The sequence below is a fragment of the Hippoglossus stenolepis genome, chromosome 19 (genome assembly GCF_022539355.2).
Source record: "Hippoglossus stenolepis isolate QCI-W04-F060 chromosome 19, HSTE1.2, whole genome shotgun sequence".
Classification (NCBI taxonomy): Eukaryota; Metazoa; Chordata; class Actinopteri; order Pleuronectiformes; family Pleuronectidae; genus Hippoglossus; species Hippoglossus stenolepis.
In genome coordinates this window covers 12,830,920-12,847,148 of record NC_061501.1, presented here as the reverse complement: position 1 = coordinate 12,847,148, position 16,229 = coordinate 12,830,920, and the positions used below count along the sequence as shown (strand labels likewise).

The following is a 16,229-nucleotide window of genomic DNA, read 5'->3' as shown; positions in this document are numbered from 1 at the left end:
AGCAATATCTCGTTAATGCCTTGAGGTAATTTCTTCAGATTTGGTACAAACTTTCACTCGGACTCAGGGATGACTGATAATAATTGGGGGGTCAAAGGTCAAGCTCAGGGTGGCCTAAAACACTTTTTGCTTCTTGAACGCATTATCTAAAAAGAGAGAGAATCCTTTTCATTTTGGCACAAATATTCACTTAGACTCACAAATTAACTGATTCGATTTGGGTGGTCAGATGTCAAAGTGGCCTCACAAAACAATATCTCAAGAATGCCTTCACAGAATTTCATAAAATGTGGTGCAAATGTTCAGTTGGACTCATGGGGGAGCCGATTCGAATTTGGTGGTCAAAGGTCATGATAACATGGGAATTTGTTCAAATTTTGACCAGTTGTCACTTAGACTCACAAATTAACTGATTAGATTTCAGTGGTTAAAGGTCAAAGGTCACAGTGACCTCCTGTTACTGTGAATGTAATTTGTCAGAAACACCTGGAGGAAATGAAACCACTGGTTGGTGGAGGCAGACAACCGCAGGGCAACCTTACAGTCATATGTAGGCTTTCTTTGTGGTTTCCCCCCCCCCCATGCATTGCACTTTGCACTTTGTGATGTGTCGTTGTGCAGCTGTCGAATGTGAATCACGGATGTTTGGTTACAGCTCAAAATCGCAACAGGCTTAGACCCTCCCAAAACAGATCTGGCAGTCAGTAATATGGAAAATGGCAACGAGAGGAAAAAGAGAGAGGAGGTCTTGTCATTTGAAAATGTTGAATAATCACACGCGTCTTTTTAAGTTTTATCAAACAAGAACAATTACACTTAAACGTAAAAGTGTGATACAGAATATGGTGGATGATAAATCATTCTGCACACAATAGACTGCTGCTGCATTATTTAAGGAGGTGTAGGATATCTTAAACCGGCCCAGATCAGATACCCTGGTGCTGTAATGACGTTGTCTTGCTTATAATCTATTACACTGATTTAGCAGTCGTGCTGTTCCACCCCCTCTGTGTCAGTGGTCAAAGTATAAATACATCATTTCACCTTTAACCGGTGGCAGCTCCCTCTCAGGGAGTCAGAGGGACCCGCAGCCTGGCCTGCGCCCTGTGGATGCACAGCAGCTGTAAAAGTTGACATTTTCTTACGTGTTTTGTTGAACACGTTGCTTTAACCTTCTGAGACAAATTTGAGAAAGATATCGTTCCACAGCGACTTCTTCTGAGCTTGCGATTGCTGCGTTCAAGGTCAGTATCACAACAGGTGCTGCAGGGGACAAGCTTGAAGTGCATGACCGTGTGGCATTTCAACAGCAGGGATCTCACCCACACATTGTGCCGGGGGAACAGGGCTTTTGATGTGGCTCATAATTTAGTTCATATCGGTGAGTTCTGGCTGCCGTGCTACAGAAACATGAAAGTAATCTTTAGTTTCTGCATCACAAAGCAGTTTATTGTTGTTTGTCAGCGTTGAACGTGAACTTAAGCAACAGAATCAACTCACAGGAGAGAAGTAGTTTGGTTAAAAATAGCAGGCAGCTGTACTTTGTCTTCACGGCTCTGAATCCTAATCAGTGGAAACTTGCCCATTTGCCCTCCACTGTTCTTTCCTTGATATACGTCTATAACTGAGTCTCTAACACATAAGATAAAACTTCTTTTGGTTCCGAAGACGCATCAATGTGAAGCCATCCAAAAAGTGCATTTACTCTAGTGAAGTATTTAAGTGCAATTTTGATGTTATGTATTTGTTAATTCAAATTTGATGCTACTTAATTGTGTTGTCACATTTTACGATGCAACATTTATCTACCAGTTGTGGTCATTACTTTGCAGATAAAGTTTTTACGTATAAAAGCTTTGTTGTGCTGAAATGTTGCAGATCAAACAAGTCAAACGTGATTAAAATGAGGAGCAGCTCAAGCAATTATAACATGAAAATGCAGCTTTTCTCATGTGATTATCGAAAATTGGAAGGAGCCATTCTTCTGCGTCATCATCAGCAAAAAGTATCAAAGTTATACTGTAGATAGTGATGCATGAAATGCTTATTTCAGAATATTATATTAATAATACATTGCATTGTGTATGAATATAATTACTTCATGTTGTCATATGTCAGTGAAACATGTTTACAATTACACTTCAGTTTAATAGTAAAGCACTTGCATGTGCTTTCTATCTAAAATACTTTTGATCCAATGACTGAATGATCATAGCCATTAACACTTCCTACCACAGAGTACTTGAATCTCTGATACTTTATTTTGAAGTTGTTTCTTCTGGGTTTATACTCGTGACTAAACAGATTAAACTTCTTGATATGTGGTTGTGGAGGTGAGGGGGGAGGGGGGCTGGGAGAGCAGCTTCACCTGCACCACAGAGGATCAATCAGCACAGGTGAGAGCTGTTAGCTGAAAAGGCAGAACTGGGAAACACTCAGGAACTCAGACCCACGGGACTGAAGGACACTTTCGGACTCACAGAGACACGAACCCAGAAAGGACTGAGCAGCAAAACTAGACCCTTTAAGTTAGTTCATTTATGTTTGTTCACGTGTGTGTGTGGTCTGTAAATAAAGTATGCTTTAAAGCAACAGAACCGTCTCTGGCTGTGTGGGGGAGCCTCGTGGCACGGTCGACTGCCACAGTGGTTGAGTAGTTTGCATCAAAATTTAAGTCCTTCAGTCAGTAAAATTGCTAAATATATATGATATGTGAGTGTGAAATAATGAAATAATTACATGATTTATTCTATCATACATTGCAATCTTTTGTTTTTTTCCTTATTGGGATTCACAGTATGTGAAAATATATGAAAATGATTTTTCACAGAGGAATAACTGGAATAAACAGCTGCAGGTTCAGGTCTTTATAATGGGTCGCCATGGTAACCGTAATGGTCCCTCTCTCCCCTGATGTTGTAAGTGTAAGAATGAGAAACATGAACAGGTGGGGACAAGCTGAGGAGTGTCATTTCAGCTGTAAAAACCTGTTTTAATTGTTGACTGTAGTTGCTGTCATTGTGTTCAGGAGTCTTCACAGCTTCTTGTAGTGTCTCCGTCACCATGGGGATCAAATCTGCTCTTCCCAAATATGAGATCTACTTCTACAACACGGTGCTGTGTCTGGCCATGTTCTGGGCGGCCGGCTGGATCTTTGAGGTGTCCAGCTGTGAGTACGAGGAGGCACACACACACACACAGCACTAGCACATCATTCTTGTGTAGCTGATTAGTCTGTCTCTGAGTCAAACCACTTGTCAAACAGAACAACACATGCGCCAGGTAAACAATGCAGTCCAATAAACATTAATATTTCTCTTTTAGATGATTTTGAGCAGAAAAGTTAAAGAAACTGTCTCGGCCGACACCAAAAGCAGCAAAAACTAAAACCACCATTTGCTGTATAACCTGTTTGTTATGCAGCCGGTCTCCGGAGGGCGGTGGAGATGCTTTGGCTTCACTTTTGTGGGAGCTGTCATCCACCTTTACATACAGTCTACGTAGTAAATTATTTGTTATGTTATCAATGAAAAGAAACAGGCATTTTCAAATTTTTCACAAACTTTTGTCAATTTTTTCTTATATTAAGTACCGTCCTGATTGTGTCAGGATAACATCATAACTGGGCCCACATCCGGCCCACATACCACGTGGAATCATGGCACTTGCTCCTGTTTGCCAGATATGAGCTTTAAATAAGTCATAGCAAATTATTTAGGCCATATTCACCATTTACCACATGGGCCACTTTAGGTTTAACATGCAGATTACACCTGACTTGTGTTTGCTATTAGACGCCCCTCATTTGTTTTGGCATGTTTGGGCCACATTTGTTATTTCATTAGTGGGCCACTGGAGGCTCAGATTTTGTCTGGGCCACAAGGAGACCAGAGCTGCCCCATCATTGCCTGAAGTGGCCCACATCCGTATGTTATCTAGGTAGTAATCCTCATCGCTCCAAATGTAGACGAGAGCCACAGATCTACAACACATCGAAAAAACAAGGAGCATTAGTTTAACTTGTTTAGTTAGAGCTCAAGCCTCCTGTTGTACACACAGACAGCACAATACGCAGTGTGCAAACAGTACAGGGGCTGTGTCTGTCACTGTGTGAGTGAAGAGCTATGCAGACCACACAGAGATCGAGTGTCAGTATTAATACACACAGACCAGAGGAAGAAAATAGGTCCTGTGTTGCTGCTGCATATTATGTCTCACTGTCACTGTAACAACACATGGACTCAAGGACAAGACGATTCTTAAAGTCCAGTGACAGAAAATGTAAATGTGTGTGTGCCTGGATGGTTTCAGCCACTCAGCACAATATAGTTTCCAGTCAAATATCATTCATTAGATCTACAATAAATTCCTCTTGTCTTTTTCGTATTCCAGCCAACGCAAACAGGAAGTCATTCAAAACCAGCGTGAAACCAGGATGGTACTATTTTGGGAGGAAAATGGTGAGAGACCATTCACATTTTAAATGAGGCAGATTTCTTAATTTATTTTTTACATTTTTGTTCTGTTTCAAACTTGAACATTTCTGTCATTCACCACTCTGCAGGATACAGCCGATTTCGAGTGGATGATGTGGTTTTCCACGTTCAGATCACACATCCTGTTCGCTCTGTCGGGTCACATCCTGTTCGCCAAGATCTGCTCCATGCTGGCTCCTCAGGTGCTTCTCAGGATGAAATGATGCATTTATTGAGCTCCTAAGAAGAGATGATGAGCTAAAAGAGGGAAAGAACTGAGCCACTATAAAATCAGGTGGAGGAGACGACCATGTCATTTGCCACAATTAATTCATCTCACACTGTGCTGTTATTTTGCAAAGTTTGATTTGAAATCCACTTTGTCACAATTCACACAAGTGGCTTTTAATATCATGAGCTAAACAGCAGATGATGAACGGGACCAGGTGGAAAGAGAAACAGAGCAAATGGAGGGATGAGAGTGTAGCTGAAGAATGAAAGAGGCGGAGCAATATACAGAAATGTAGCTCCGTATTTAACAAGACCAGTTATACCACTCAAGTGAAAGTGAATTCTTTGAGACTGTTTTGTCACTTTGTCTGCACTGATTACAAAGAAATATCAATGACCTGGTCATTGAAAACACTAAAATCATTGAAAATAAGGAAAATTGAATGAAATGGGAGCAGAATTTGTATTTAGATCATATACAATATTCTTTAATGCTCCATATGATCATTCAAAAATTAAAACATAGGGGAAATCAGACTGAAAAATCTAGGGAGATTACAGCAAACTACTGCATTTTCATTTTTCTTTTTGGCTCAGTCATCGCAAGTACTTATTATTCATATTATAGAAAAGACGGTATGTAGAACTACCAGGTAGATGTAACTTACCTATATGTGTAAATACTTTATGGATGAACATGAGCTTATTGTTTACTTAATCATTCTCTTTGAATTCTGAATATCACTGCGTGTATTACCAAAAAAATGAAAAGAATAATTGCAAGGACACAACGAAACACTGGATATTCTGAGGTTGTACAAATTTATGAACCCCTTGTTGTTAATAAAGAAAACATGGCCGTATGATAAACTGGCCTCAAGGGGGCACTTTTCAGTTCTTCTGGCTAAAAACAGAAACAGTTCAGATTTTCTCGGACAAATTCCAAAGCTGCATCATTGGACTGATTTAGAGACGTGTGGTTTCTCCCCTCTCACAGCACAGGTCCTTGGTGTACATGGTGTATGGGGTCCTGGCCGTGTGGACCAGTATGGGCTGGACCTACGTGACCCTCACCCTGTCCCACTGCATCCTGCTCTACAGCATCTCCCTGGTGAAAATCCGCTGGCTCTGCTTCGTCACTGGTCTCGGTACCCTCGCCACGTTCAAGTGTGAGCCCTTCGTGTCCTGGCAGGTGAACCGCTGCACACACATCTGGAGAAGGGAGGACACATGAGGGAACAGTTGATGAAAAGTAAAAAAAACGGGGGAAAAGCACATGGTTCTTTTCTTTATTCTCCGTTGTCTTTGTTTCACAGGCTGAGTTTGTGTACGGCGACTTTGAGCTGCGCCATGTTCTCTTCTATGGAGGTTGTGGGTTCACCATCATGCGCTGTATGAGCTTTGCTCTGGAGAACTGTGAAAGGAAAGATGGAAACTACAACATCCTGGAGCTGCTCAAGTACAACTTCTACCTCCCCTTCTTCTATTTCGGGCCCATCATGACCTTTGATAAATTTCATATTCAAGTAAGTCAAACTAAGGCCTCATTACTCATCCCAGTCAGTCTGCAGCTTACAACTGATTCAGCTTGTTTTACCATAGAGCAAAACAATGTTTATTTATGGTCCAAGGTCACCAGATTGTGATGGATTCCCCCATTTGATTTAAATATTTGATCCAAATATTGGAAATGATCTTAGGACCCCTTAGTCAGGGCCTCATGACCCCCTCAGGGGTTCCGGACCCCTAGCTTGGGAACAACTGTTCTAGAGGAGACTTCAATGTTTTCCAGATGTAGAATTTACTATTTTCTGGTCACTACATCCTGAAAGAGATCAGTTAATAAATACGAGAATAATTATATAATTTAATACAATTAAACAGTTCCCCTTCCCTCGATCTGATCTGTGACATACACGCTTTGAGTTATCTCTATAGATTGCAGTTGCGTTTAGACACGTGTCTGCTGCCCCCTGCAGGCCAACAAGTCAGCTCTGACCAGGAAGGAGTGGGAAATGTGGAACATCAGTCAGCAGGGCCTGATCCACCTGGGGGTCATCATCGGAGTGGACGTCCTCTTCCACTTCATGTACATCCTCACTATCCCCGCCGACATGAAGCTGCTCAAACACCTCTCTGACTGGGCTCTAGGTCTGAAACACCACCTGGAAATATATTAAAAGTGAATTAAACTGTATTTTTCCCCACAAATGAACACGTTCTCCCTCGTGTTCGCTGTTCTTTGTGCAAAAGGAATGCAGAACTGATTTGTTTGCATCATTTCCAGTGGGTCTGGCGTACTTTAACTTGGTGTATGACTGGGTGAAAGCAGCCGTCATGTTCGGAGTCATCAGCACAGTTTCCAGACTGGATCATCTGGACCCTCCCAAGCCGCCAAAATGCATCACTATGCTCTATATGTTCGCTGAGACGTGAGTTCAGTTTACATAGCTTGATTTTAACCGGTTCACTACACTCATGATATAATATTAATACAACACTAAACCTGATCTTTCATTTTCCTTTTCGTAGCCACTTTGACAGAGGAATCAATGACTGGCTGTGCAAGTGAGTGTCCCTCAGAGAATAATTTAAAATGAAAGTGTTATTTCTCCTGTGACGTTTGGGCCTTGTGATACGTTTTTCTGTCCACAGGTATGTGTACGATCCCCTGGGGAGAAAGCATGACAACGTGGTGGAGGAGCTGGTGGCGACGCTGTGCACCTTCGGCGTCACCGCGCTCTGGCTGGGCCCCTGCGAGGTGGTGCTGCTCTGGGCCTTCTTCAACTGCTTCGGCCTCAACTTTGAGCTGTGGACGGCCAAGCTCTTCTCCATGGAGCCTTTCGCTTCTTTTGAGGTGGGGTCATATATCAGAGAGAATATTGACATTATATTATTTTAGTTAACGAAAAAAATAAAGAGGTTTCTTGAGCCAGTAATAATCCTGGCAGCAGGGAGGTAATACCTACAGAGAGAAATCTTATTTGATCTGTAAAAGTTTAATCAAACAGGATTAGACAACTTTCTTCACATGGTCCTCATCAATAAAATATATTTTATGTGTTAGTTCATTATTTTTTTATGTATTCAACAGATGGCGATGACAGAAGCAATGTCCCGCAGGATCAGAGCCGTCGCCAATACTTTTAACTTCTGGTGCATCGTCCTGTTCAACATCCTGGCACTGAACAGTTTGGACTTCGCCAAATTGGTCGCCAAACGTCTGCTTCTCAAAGGTGATTCTTTTTTTGTATTCGTTGAAGAAGGTTTAATTTCACCCACCGGCTCTTTCAATAACCAATCTGTGCGTCTCCTCTCCTTCACAGGTTTCCCCATAACCACCATCATTGTCATGTTCATGACCTACTGCCTGATTCAAGTGATAAAGGAGAGAGAAAGGAGGCAGGCCCTCATCGATGATCCTGATCCTCTTCCTCCAGCCCCCAACGCCACCGCCTCCACCACCAGCCCGACCAGCGCTGCAGCCACACCTGCTGCTGCTCAGCCCGTCGCTGATCCCAGCAAGGAAAAAGCAGAGTAGATATTTGATGGTCGTCAGACAATGAAGGATGTCACAGCCAACGGTATTAATAAAGTTCAGTAGTGTCAAACAACTTTAACTGTAAATATGTTTGCCATCATTTTGCTGTATTTATAACTAAAAGTGATAAAAATGAATATTGATGAAAGACAATCACATTTGATATCTTGTCATCTTAAACTGGTCAACCTCACCATAGGGAAGTTAAAACAAAATTTAATGAGATCTGAAAAAGCTGCATTGAGTGTTAATACACAAAAATAAACTTTGATTTGTCACGTGTTGTGTCTTTTCTGACCTTTCCACTGGATCTGTTTGAATACGAATGACACAGAGGAGCTTTTTTGCACCATCTGAGTCAGTGTCATGTCTCGTGGTCGTGGGTGTGAGGTATTTCTGCAGGATTACATCAGCAGTTTGTTTTGCGCCTCCACGCTGGAAACAGATTTGAAGAGCGTCCAGTTGGAGCAGCTGTGGTCACACTTGTGCCGCGTCACTGCCCGAGGCCTGAACAATGTGTAGTCAAAGACATTTAATGCCATGAGAAGAGCAGAGATTCAGTTTTTACCCTGATTTCAGTGCTGCACATGGGTTTTTCATCAATCCGATAGGGGGACGCTGCTTTCACCAGACCACACCAGAGATTTTACACATGAAGATCAGTTTGTTTGTCGTGAGCCGTGCATGAACACTGCAGGTGTGTTGAGTCTTTCGTGGCTCCAGAGGACCTTTCAACAGTCTGAGGGAACAACCTTGATGAAGTCATTGAGGTTATTTTAGCTCGAGGACGAGCTTAGAGGATGAGATGACGTCAAGTTGTATCATGGAAAGTGTTTATGCAGCATGACCACTTCTGTCCTACGAAGTAAAAACAGAGCAGCTACATATTTTGTTAAGTAAAGACGAGAATCTGACTATTTTGTCATTTCTCTTTACCATAAACAATCATAAAAAAACTATAAAAAACGTATGGAAAAGGGTAAATCTATGTATCTCTATAAATCCTCCAATAATTTAGTATATTTTAATGATTTATTGTAGTAATTCAATTCTGATATCACATTGAGTATTAGTAACTTCCATATTCGCCCCTGACATTCAAAAGGTTTGATTTGTTCTAAACTACATCCTCACAAGTTGTAACAGAGTATTAGGGTCATATATAAGGAAAATAACATAATGACTTCTTTCTCTAAATCTCAGATTTGTTCCATTTAGGATTTTTGGTCGTCATATATATGGCCGTCATATATCTTTTTATATATATATATATATATATAAAGATGTGAATTGTTCTACAGTATTGTTATTATTAGTAACCAAGTAAATTGTTGGATAGGGTATTTGTCTTTGATTAAAATTTTCTTTTTTATCTTGATGTTCAAGGTAAGAGACTAAAATAATCTGCTTTTATCTTTATCCTTTCTTTCCTGCTCTTTTTTATTGAGGGACAACATAGTGGAGTTTGTTTTAACAATGACATATTATCACTTCAAAACAGCCGAGGCAGTGAAAAGCACCAGCTCAACGGTTTAAAGGGTTCAGTGTGTTGGATTTAGTGGCATCTAGTGGTGAAGTTGCATATTGCACCCAGCCTCTCCCTCCCTGTTTAATTGTCAGCTGTCTGCGTGTGGGTGGATGGTCCTGGGGTCAGGGGTGGGACAGGCAGGCTGAAGCATGGATATTACGTTTCATGTTCCATAATGAAGCTCATAGCTCCACAGCGAGCACCCAGTCTATAAATAACCGAACAGTTGGAACTCGGTTGAAGGGTCTGGACAGCTGAGGAAGTGGGCTGCCCCCAGGTTCAGCTGGTATGAGCTAATAGTAGACTGACTGTGCCTCTAAATCCTCTTTCCAGGCTAGAAACCAGACGTACAAGAAGCTCCACTTTTTGTTTGTTCGCAGCCCCTGAAAGGCTCCTCGTGCTCACCTGCCTGTAGAGATGGCTTTACCCATGAACCCCATGGACGAGCCAAGGATTTACCAGCAGACGCTGCTCCAGGACGGCCTGTTTGAGTTGCTGGAGAACGACAAGCTGGTCGACTGTGTGCTGAAGATTAAAGACAAGGAGTTCCCCTGCCACCGGCTGGTCCTGTGCGCCTGCAGCTCGTACTTCCGCTCCATCTTCCTGTCCGACCTGGACGAGAGCAAAAAGAAAGAGATCGTCCTGGAGGATGTGGAGCCTGGTGTCATGGGGCTGATCCTCAAGTACCTGTACACCTCGAAAATCAACGTGACAGAGCAAAATGTCCAGGACATATTCGCCGTGGCCAACGTGTACCAGATCCCCTCAATTTTTACCGTGTGCGTCTCTTTCCTACAAAAGCGCTTGAGTCTCAGCAACTGTCTGGCGATCTTCAGACTCGGCCTGATGCTGGAGTGCCCCAGGTTGGCGGTCTCTGCCCGGAACTATGCCTGCGAGCGATTCCAGCTCATCTCCAGGGACGAGGACTTCCTCCAGCTGCTCCCCAGTGAGCTGGCAGCAATTTTGGCCAACGACAACCTGAACGTAGAGACAGAGGAGGCCGTGTTTGAGACTCTGATGAACTGGGTGTCCCAGGACGTAGTGAACAGAGAGAAGGAGCTGCCGGGTTTGCTGGACTGCGTTCGTTTGCGTCTGGTCAAAGAGGATTACCTGAAAGAAAAAGTGGAGAAGAACACGCTGATCTCTTCAAATGCTGAACTGCAGGAGAAGCTGCAGCTGGTTAAGGATGCTCATGCTGGGAAATTGCCAGAGGTTAAAAAAAGCAAGAAGGAAAGTGGTGAAGCAGAGAAAGATGGAGAGGGGGAGGATAAAGAGGAGGAGGAGGAGGAAGGTCTTCTCCCTGGCATCCTGAATGATAACCTGAGGTTTGGCATGTTTGTCAGGAACTTGATCCTGATGGTGAATGAAGCGGGGGCTGTGGCGTACGATCCGTCAGGGAACGACTGCTTCGTAGCATCGCTCTCCACACAGATCCCCAAGAACCACACCAGCCTGGTCACCAGGGAGAACCAGGTGTTTGTGGCGGGAGGATTATTCCTGGACGAGCAGAACAAGGAAGATCCACTGTGCTCCTACTTCCTGCAGGTACGAGAAATAAAGATTCGATTGAGTTGCCGTAAAAGAAACTATTCTCTTGATATTTTATAAATAATAAAATAAATAGATTGATGAAGTAATAAGGCGTGAAGTTTTACTCTCATCGCTATAAATTTAAAGTACAATGAAACAAAAACGATTGCATTTAAAACCTCATGATACCCAGTTAGTACTAACCAGAATTTGCTCAAATATGCAAAACTTTATTTGTAATTTACGTGAAGTTTAAAAGACAATCAAATTGTGAGCCGTACAAATGCGGTAATCTGAAAACTCTTGACAAAGCTTCACTTAATAGGCTGAAACTGAATATATGTGATACTGTCGTCAATATTGTTGTTTTTAGGAAACATAAAAGAGAAAGTTGATGTTAAAAGGGCTTAAGATGAATATATAACGAGTTTGCACATGCACCACTTCCAGATGCATGTGTTCATGTTTATAAGCCATGCTCAAATGTTTGCCCCCTGTGACCTCAGTACGACCCGGTGAGTGCTGATTGGCTGGGGATGCCTCCTCTCCCGTCTCCCCGCTTCCTGTTCGGACTGGCCGAGGCAGAGAACTGCATCTTCGTGTTGGGAGGGAGGGAGCTGAAGGAGCAGGAGCACACGATGGACTCAGTTCTGGTCTACGACAGACTGTGAGTGCCAGTTATAAAACAAACCCTCGTTGAATTTAGTGAATCCTAAATACAGTATTTTACATTTACAGATCTTTTAAATGGGGTGAATCTGAGCCAATCCCGTACCCAGTTTATGGACATGCGACGATATCCCACAATGATCTCGTCTATGTGATCGGAGGAAAGGGGGACGACAAGTGAGACTTTCATTAATTGTCTCATTAACATTTTCCCCCTTAAATAAAAGTCACATAAAAGACAAACCTCAGTTCTCTCTCTCATGAACAGGAACTGTCTAAATAAGATTTGTGCATATGATGCCAAGAAATTTGAATGGAAGGAGCTGCCACCCATGAAGACCCCACGCTCCTTATTCGGAGCCACCGTTCATAACAACAAAATCTTCGTGGCAGCAGGAGTCACAGACGACGGCCTGACAGACACCGTGGAGGTGTACGACATCGCCACCAACAAGTAAGTCCATCCAAAACACGGCAACATGGCTGACAAAGGTGAACGTGGATGTCTCATAGAGCAGCGTAATCATACTCATGAAGTCACAACTGGTAAAAACTAGAGGATTGTCTTACCAAATTGTGCCTGTTACAAAGATTTACAAAAGGAAAATATACAAATATAAAAAATAAGCAACCATATATTCAAGATATAAGTTCTTCAAGTGAAAACAAGTCGAGGGAATGAGGGTGCAAAGAGCAAACAGTGGCAGTAGAGAAAAGAGACAGCTACAGACAAGTATGATAAATAATATAAATAATCTGAATATTGCACAGTGTATTTATGTGGTATGATAAACATTATAGTTATTGTATTGTTTTAAAGTGAAATGATGAATGTGATAAATAAATATTACACAGTGGAGACTTGGCACAGTTTTGTAATTTGCAAATTCTCCAAAAGGAAGGGAAAGCCACACTAAGATCTCCAACTTTTTTATGTTCCCTTTTCTTTCAGTAACTTTTACTTGTACTTTATTTGTAGTTTTGTATTTTTGCACATTAACATGAACATTGACTACTTTGTTTAAAGGCTAAATTATCCTATTTCCCTAACTTGGATTCTCATCCACTACCTCTGCTTACGTGTTTCCACTTTCCAGGTGGTCAGACTTCGTACCGTTTCTCCAGGAACGCAGCTCCCTGAACCTGGTGTCTTTGGCCGGGACGCTGTACGCTGTGGGTGGTTTTGCGATGATGCCTTTGGAGAACAGCGAGGAGCTGGTTCCCAAAGAGATGAACGACGTCTGGAGGTGGGTCACAGTCATAGACACAGCTCTTTTAATCTGGACATTCATGCAGGGGATTATACTTGAAAAATATCTTCAATCTGTAACATAAACCTGCATGTTAAAATCAATCTAATGTCTCAAGTATTTTAAGTACTTCAAACATAATTCTTATAAAATATTGTGGTTTGCAGTGTTCAATGTATATTTTTACACAACACTGAAATAAAATCCCACGGTGACACCTTAAAATCAAACCAATCTGTCCTCAAATTGCATTTTAAGACAAATGAATACCTGTCAACCTCGCCAGGTACAATGAGTCGGAGAAGAAGTGGAACGGGATCCTCAGAGAGATCCAATACGCTTCGGGGGCCACTGTCCTGGGGGTCCGCCTGAACACGCTGCGTCTCACCAAGATGTGAAACCGCCGCCGCTTCCTGTTTGACGGGAGAAATCAATGCTACAGTCCAAGGCAGTTGCACAGTCCAAGGACGGGAAGAGTCACACCCAAGGTCACAATGACATCCAACACGAGCAAGCATGTCATGAATCAGCTTGTGTGATCGGTGTTTGTTTTTATTTTATATAACACTGCTCCAGTTTGTGATTGTGGCCCGATTCTTGTCATGGACAATTTTCTTTTTTTAAATTTATAATTTTTTTTTATGTGATTCAGCAAAATGATTCAGTTTGTAAAATTGTAAACAATGTGTAGGTCTGCTGACATTTTTTGCACTGAATGGAATAAAATTGACAAACATCTACCAAACATTTGTCTTGATAAACATGGAAAATGTTTCAACAAGACGCTGTGCATTCACCAACAGATGGCAGCAAAGTCACAAGTGCTTCAAGAAACAATTTCACTTTCTCTTTGCAGAAACAAAAACACAGCACAAGTCCACATTTGCAATAATATATCTATACTGTTTAATATTGAAATGATTTCATTACGCTCTGCTGTGTTACAGACGGTAGACACTAGTCAAGAATACAAGAAAAGACAGAAAATACAGTCTAATGTTATTAGCACCCCTAGACACTACTGTCCTTGTACGGTTTTTAGTATTTTAATATAGCTGAACTTGACGACTACTGCTTACACATGGTCTTTGTACACCAGAGTTAACTAAGACATAGTGTTTACATTATAAAGTGGAGAATCAGCAAATGACAGTACACATTAAGGTGTCTTTAACACAACTGCAAAGTATGGGAAACGTGGAGGGTATGTGGAGAATACATCTTTGAATTGTCTACTGCGTTGTTGCCTACGGTCAGTATCATCATATTTACCTTTGCCCAAAAAGAAGTTTAACGTCACCATTGAAGAAAAGTTTTAACCAAACCTTCACATGCAAAATAACCAACAACACGTGTTCACGTTCTTGTGTCAGCCCAGCAACTGACCAAATATGGTCAAATATTTTCAGATGAGTCAAAAATACTTCAAAACAACAAATAAACGAGTTGGTCAAATTGTTTAAATAGAGTGTAAAGAGAAATATAAAACGTTCACTTTAATTGTTGTTTAATAAATTTAAATGTAGCCTATTTTAGCCGTAACAGTATTATGTGTTTTTTCAAGCTCTTTCCTTTTTATACATGAGATGAAATGTTCACCTCATGACTGGTCCTGGGTTTGTGTGTGTTCAAACTTAACTTAAAGGTTCAGTGTGCAGAATTTAGTGACATCTAGTGGTTAAGTTGCAGCTGAATACCACACACTCACAAAGATGAAAGAGAACCTGTGAAAGCCTTCAGCTGTCATAAAAACTCAAAAGGGGTTTAGTTTGTCCAGTCTAGGCTACTGTAAAAAACATGGCGGCCTCTGTAGAGGATCCGCTCTAGATGAAAATATAAAGTATTTAAATATTAAGGGCCCATTCTAAAGTAAAGAAAACAACAACTCATACAATTCAGATGAAACACACTAGTGAAAACATCACTAGGATCATTTTATATTCAATTTCTTCAAATAGATCCCTTTCACCTAAATCTTCCACACTGGACCTTTAATGCAACCTAATTAACACTAGTGGTTAAACACACTGAACACAAGCTTTGACAGCAAGCTACCAAGCTGAAGCTCAGTTTTGTCATTAAACTACACCAGCTTCCACAGCTAATGCTACTTTAAAAGGTCAGACTTCATTATGTCTAAAAACTAAACTAAAACTTGCAAATCTAACATAAATCATACAAAACATTTTAAATCCAAACATACTGTTCACTGTTCACAGAATACGACTCCAAACTTTCAATCTCCAAAATAGTTGCAGATAATTTTTCTGTCAATGACTAATTGACTTTGTTACACTCCATGACAATTTAACTACTGTGTATGATCAATTATGATTTTGTTTACTATGATGTATTGATGTATTCCATATTTTTGACTCATTTGATAAACATTGTCAGTTTTGTGGCTCCGTACATTTGCCCAAAGTATGGTAAAACAAAAACAAACAAACCAACAAACCAACAAAAGCTGTTCCTATTCCACCATTCTTTTCTAAAGAGAAGGAAACTTTTCAACACATTTCAACAATTTCTTGCTTTATCTTCATCATTTTCAGAATCATGTTATATTTTCTCGGAAGCGGAAGGCCACAGAAGAAATTCCTTTTTCGACAAACGCTCTGGTTTGAGATACCTGCTGTTCTCAACGCTTCATTATGTTACGAACATTTTCCTTGGGTGCAACACAGAATGCACAGTCAGTATGTTGCTGTAGGCAGCCACTCAATCACTGAAAAACCCTCATTTAAGGACAAGAGGAGGTCCACCTTTGCCTCATTTAACACAAGCCTTTGGCTGCTAGGAGACTTTGGCTAATTAAAAGACATAAAAACCTACCTGCCTTGAATCTAGGACTCCTAAACACTGTGCAAAATCTCCCTCATCAATAACTAGAATCTCAGCTTTACTGCCATTTAACTTTTAAAAACTGAATTAAAAAAAAAACACACACAAAATGTGTTTCTATAAACCATTTGCTTTACCGATGTCACAGGGTTTGTTTCTCT

The 16,229-nt window shown here is 41.2% G+C and overlaps 2 protein-coding genes across 4 annotated transcripts; both read left to right on the top strand.

Moving 5' to 3' along the window:
- The first annotated feature begins 1,029 nt into the window (after positions 1-1,029).
- On the top strand, positions 1,030-8,450 carry hhatlb (hedgehog acyltransferase like, b). Of its 3 annotated transcripts, XM_047344639.1 has the most exons (13): positions 1,030-1,244; positions 2,831-2,947; positions 3,029-3,169; positions 4,393-4,460; positions 4,565-4,678; positions 5,704-5,898; positions 6,023-6,232; positions 6,686-6,857; positions 6,994-7,138; positions 7,239-7,274; positions 7,362-7,563; positions 7,801-7,942; positions 8,033-8,450. In XM_047344639.1, exons 3-13 carry the CDS (start codon positions 3,064-3,066, stop codon positions 8,245-8,247), a joined length of 1,605 nt encoding a protein of 534 aa, XP_047200595.1. In that variant the 5' UTR covers positions 1,030-1,244; positions 2,831-2,947; positions 3,029-3,063; the 3' UTR covers positions 8,248-8,450. The 3 variants fall into 3 exon arrangements, with proteins under 3 accessions (XP_047200595.1, XP_034998199.1, XP_034998198.1); XM_035142308.2 differs by lacking the exon at positions 2,831-2,947; XM_035142307.2 differs by lacking the exons at positions 1,030-1,244; positions 2,831-2,947 and adding an exon at positions 1,270-1,381.
- Positions 8,451-10,019: 1,569 nt separating this feature from the next.
- Positions 10,020-14,694, top strand: klhl40b (kelch-like family member 40b). Its single transcript, XM_035142306.2, has 6 exons — positions 10,020-11,320; positions 11,812-11,972; positions 12,044-12,151; positions 12,243-12,428; positions 13,072-13,221; positions 13,511-14,694. The coding sequence occupies exons 1-6, from the start codon at positions 10,193-10,195 to the stop codon at positions 13,620-13,622; spliced, it is 1,845 nt and encodes a 614-aa protein (XP_034998197.1). The 5' UTR covers positions 10,020-10,192; the 3' UTR covers positions 13,623-14,694.
- Positions 14,695-16,229: the final 1,535 nt, after the last annotated feature.

Bases quoted from the DNA above. Each gene is read 5' to 3' on its own strand.
- hhatlb (XM_035142307.2), top strand. From the start codon at position 1,288: ATGACCGTGTGGCATTTCAACAGCAGGGATCTCACCCACACATTGTGC. The intron at 1,382-3,028 runs GTGAGTTCTGGC...CATTGTGTTCAG, and splicing joins TCATAATTTAGTTCATATCG to GAGTCTTCACAGCTTCTTGT. The intron at 3,170-4,392 runs GTGAGTACGAGG...TTCGTATTCCAG, and splicing joins GATCTTTGAGGTGTCCAGCT to CCAACGCAAACAGGAAGTCA.
- klhl40b (XM_035142306.2), top strand. From the start codon at position 10,193: ATGGCTTTACCCATGAACCCCATGGACGAGCCAAGGATTTACCAGCAG. The intron at 12,429-13,071 runs GTAAGTCCATCC...TCCACTTTCCAG, and splicing joins TACGACATCGCCACCAACAA to GTGGTCAGACTTCGTACCGT. The intron at 13,222-13,510 runs GTGGGTCACAGT...CAACCTCGCCAG, and splicing joins GAGATGAACGACGTCTGGAG to GTACAATGAGTCGGAGAAGA.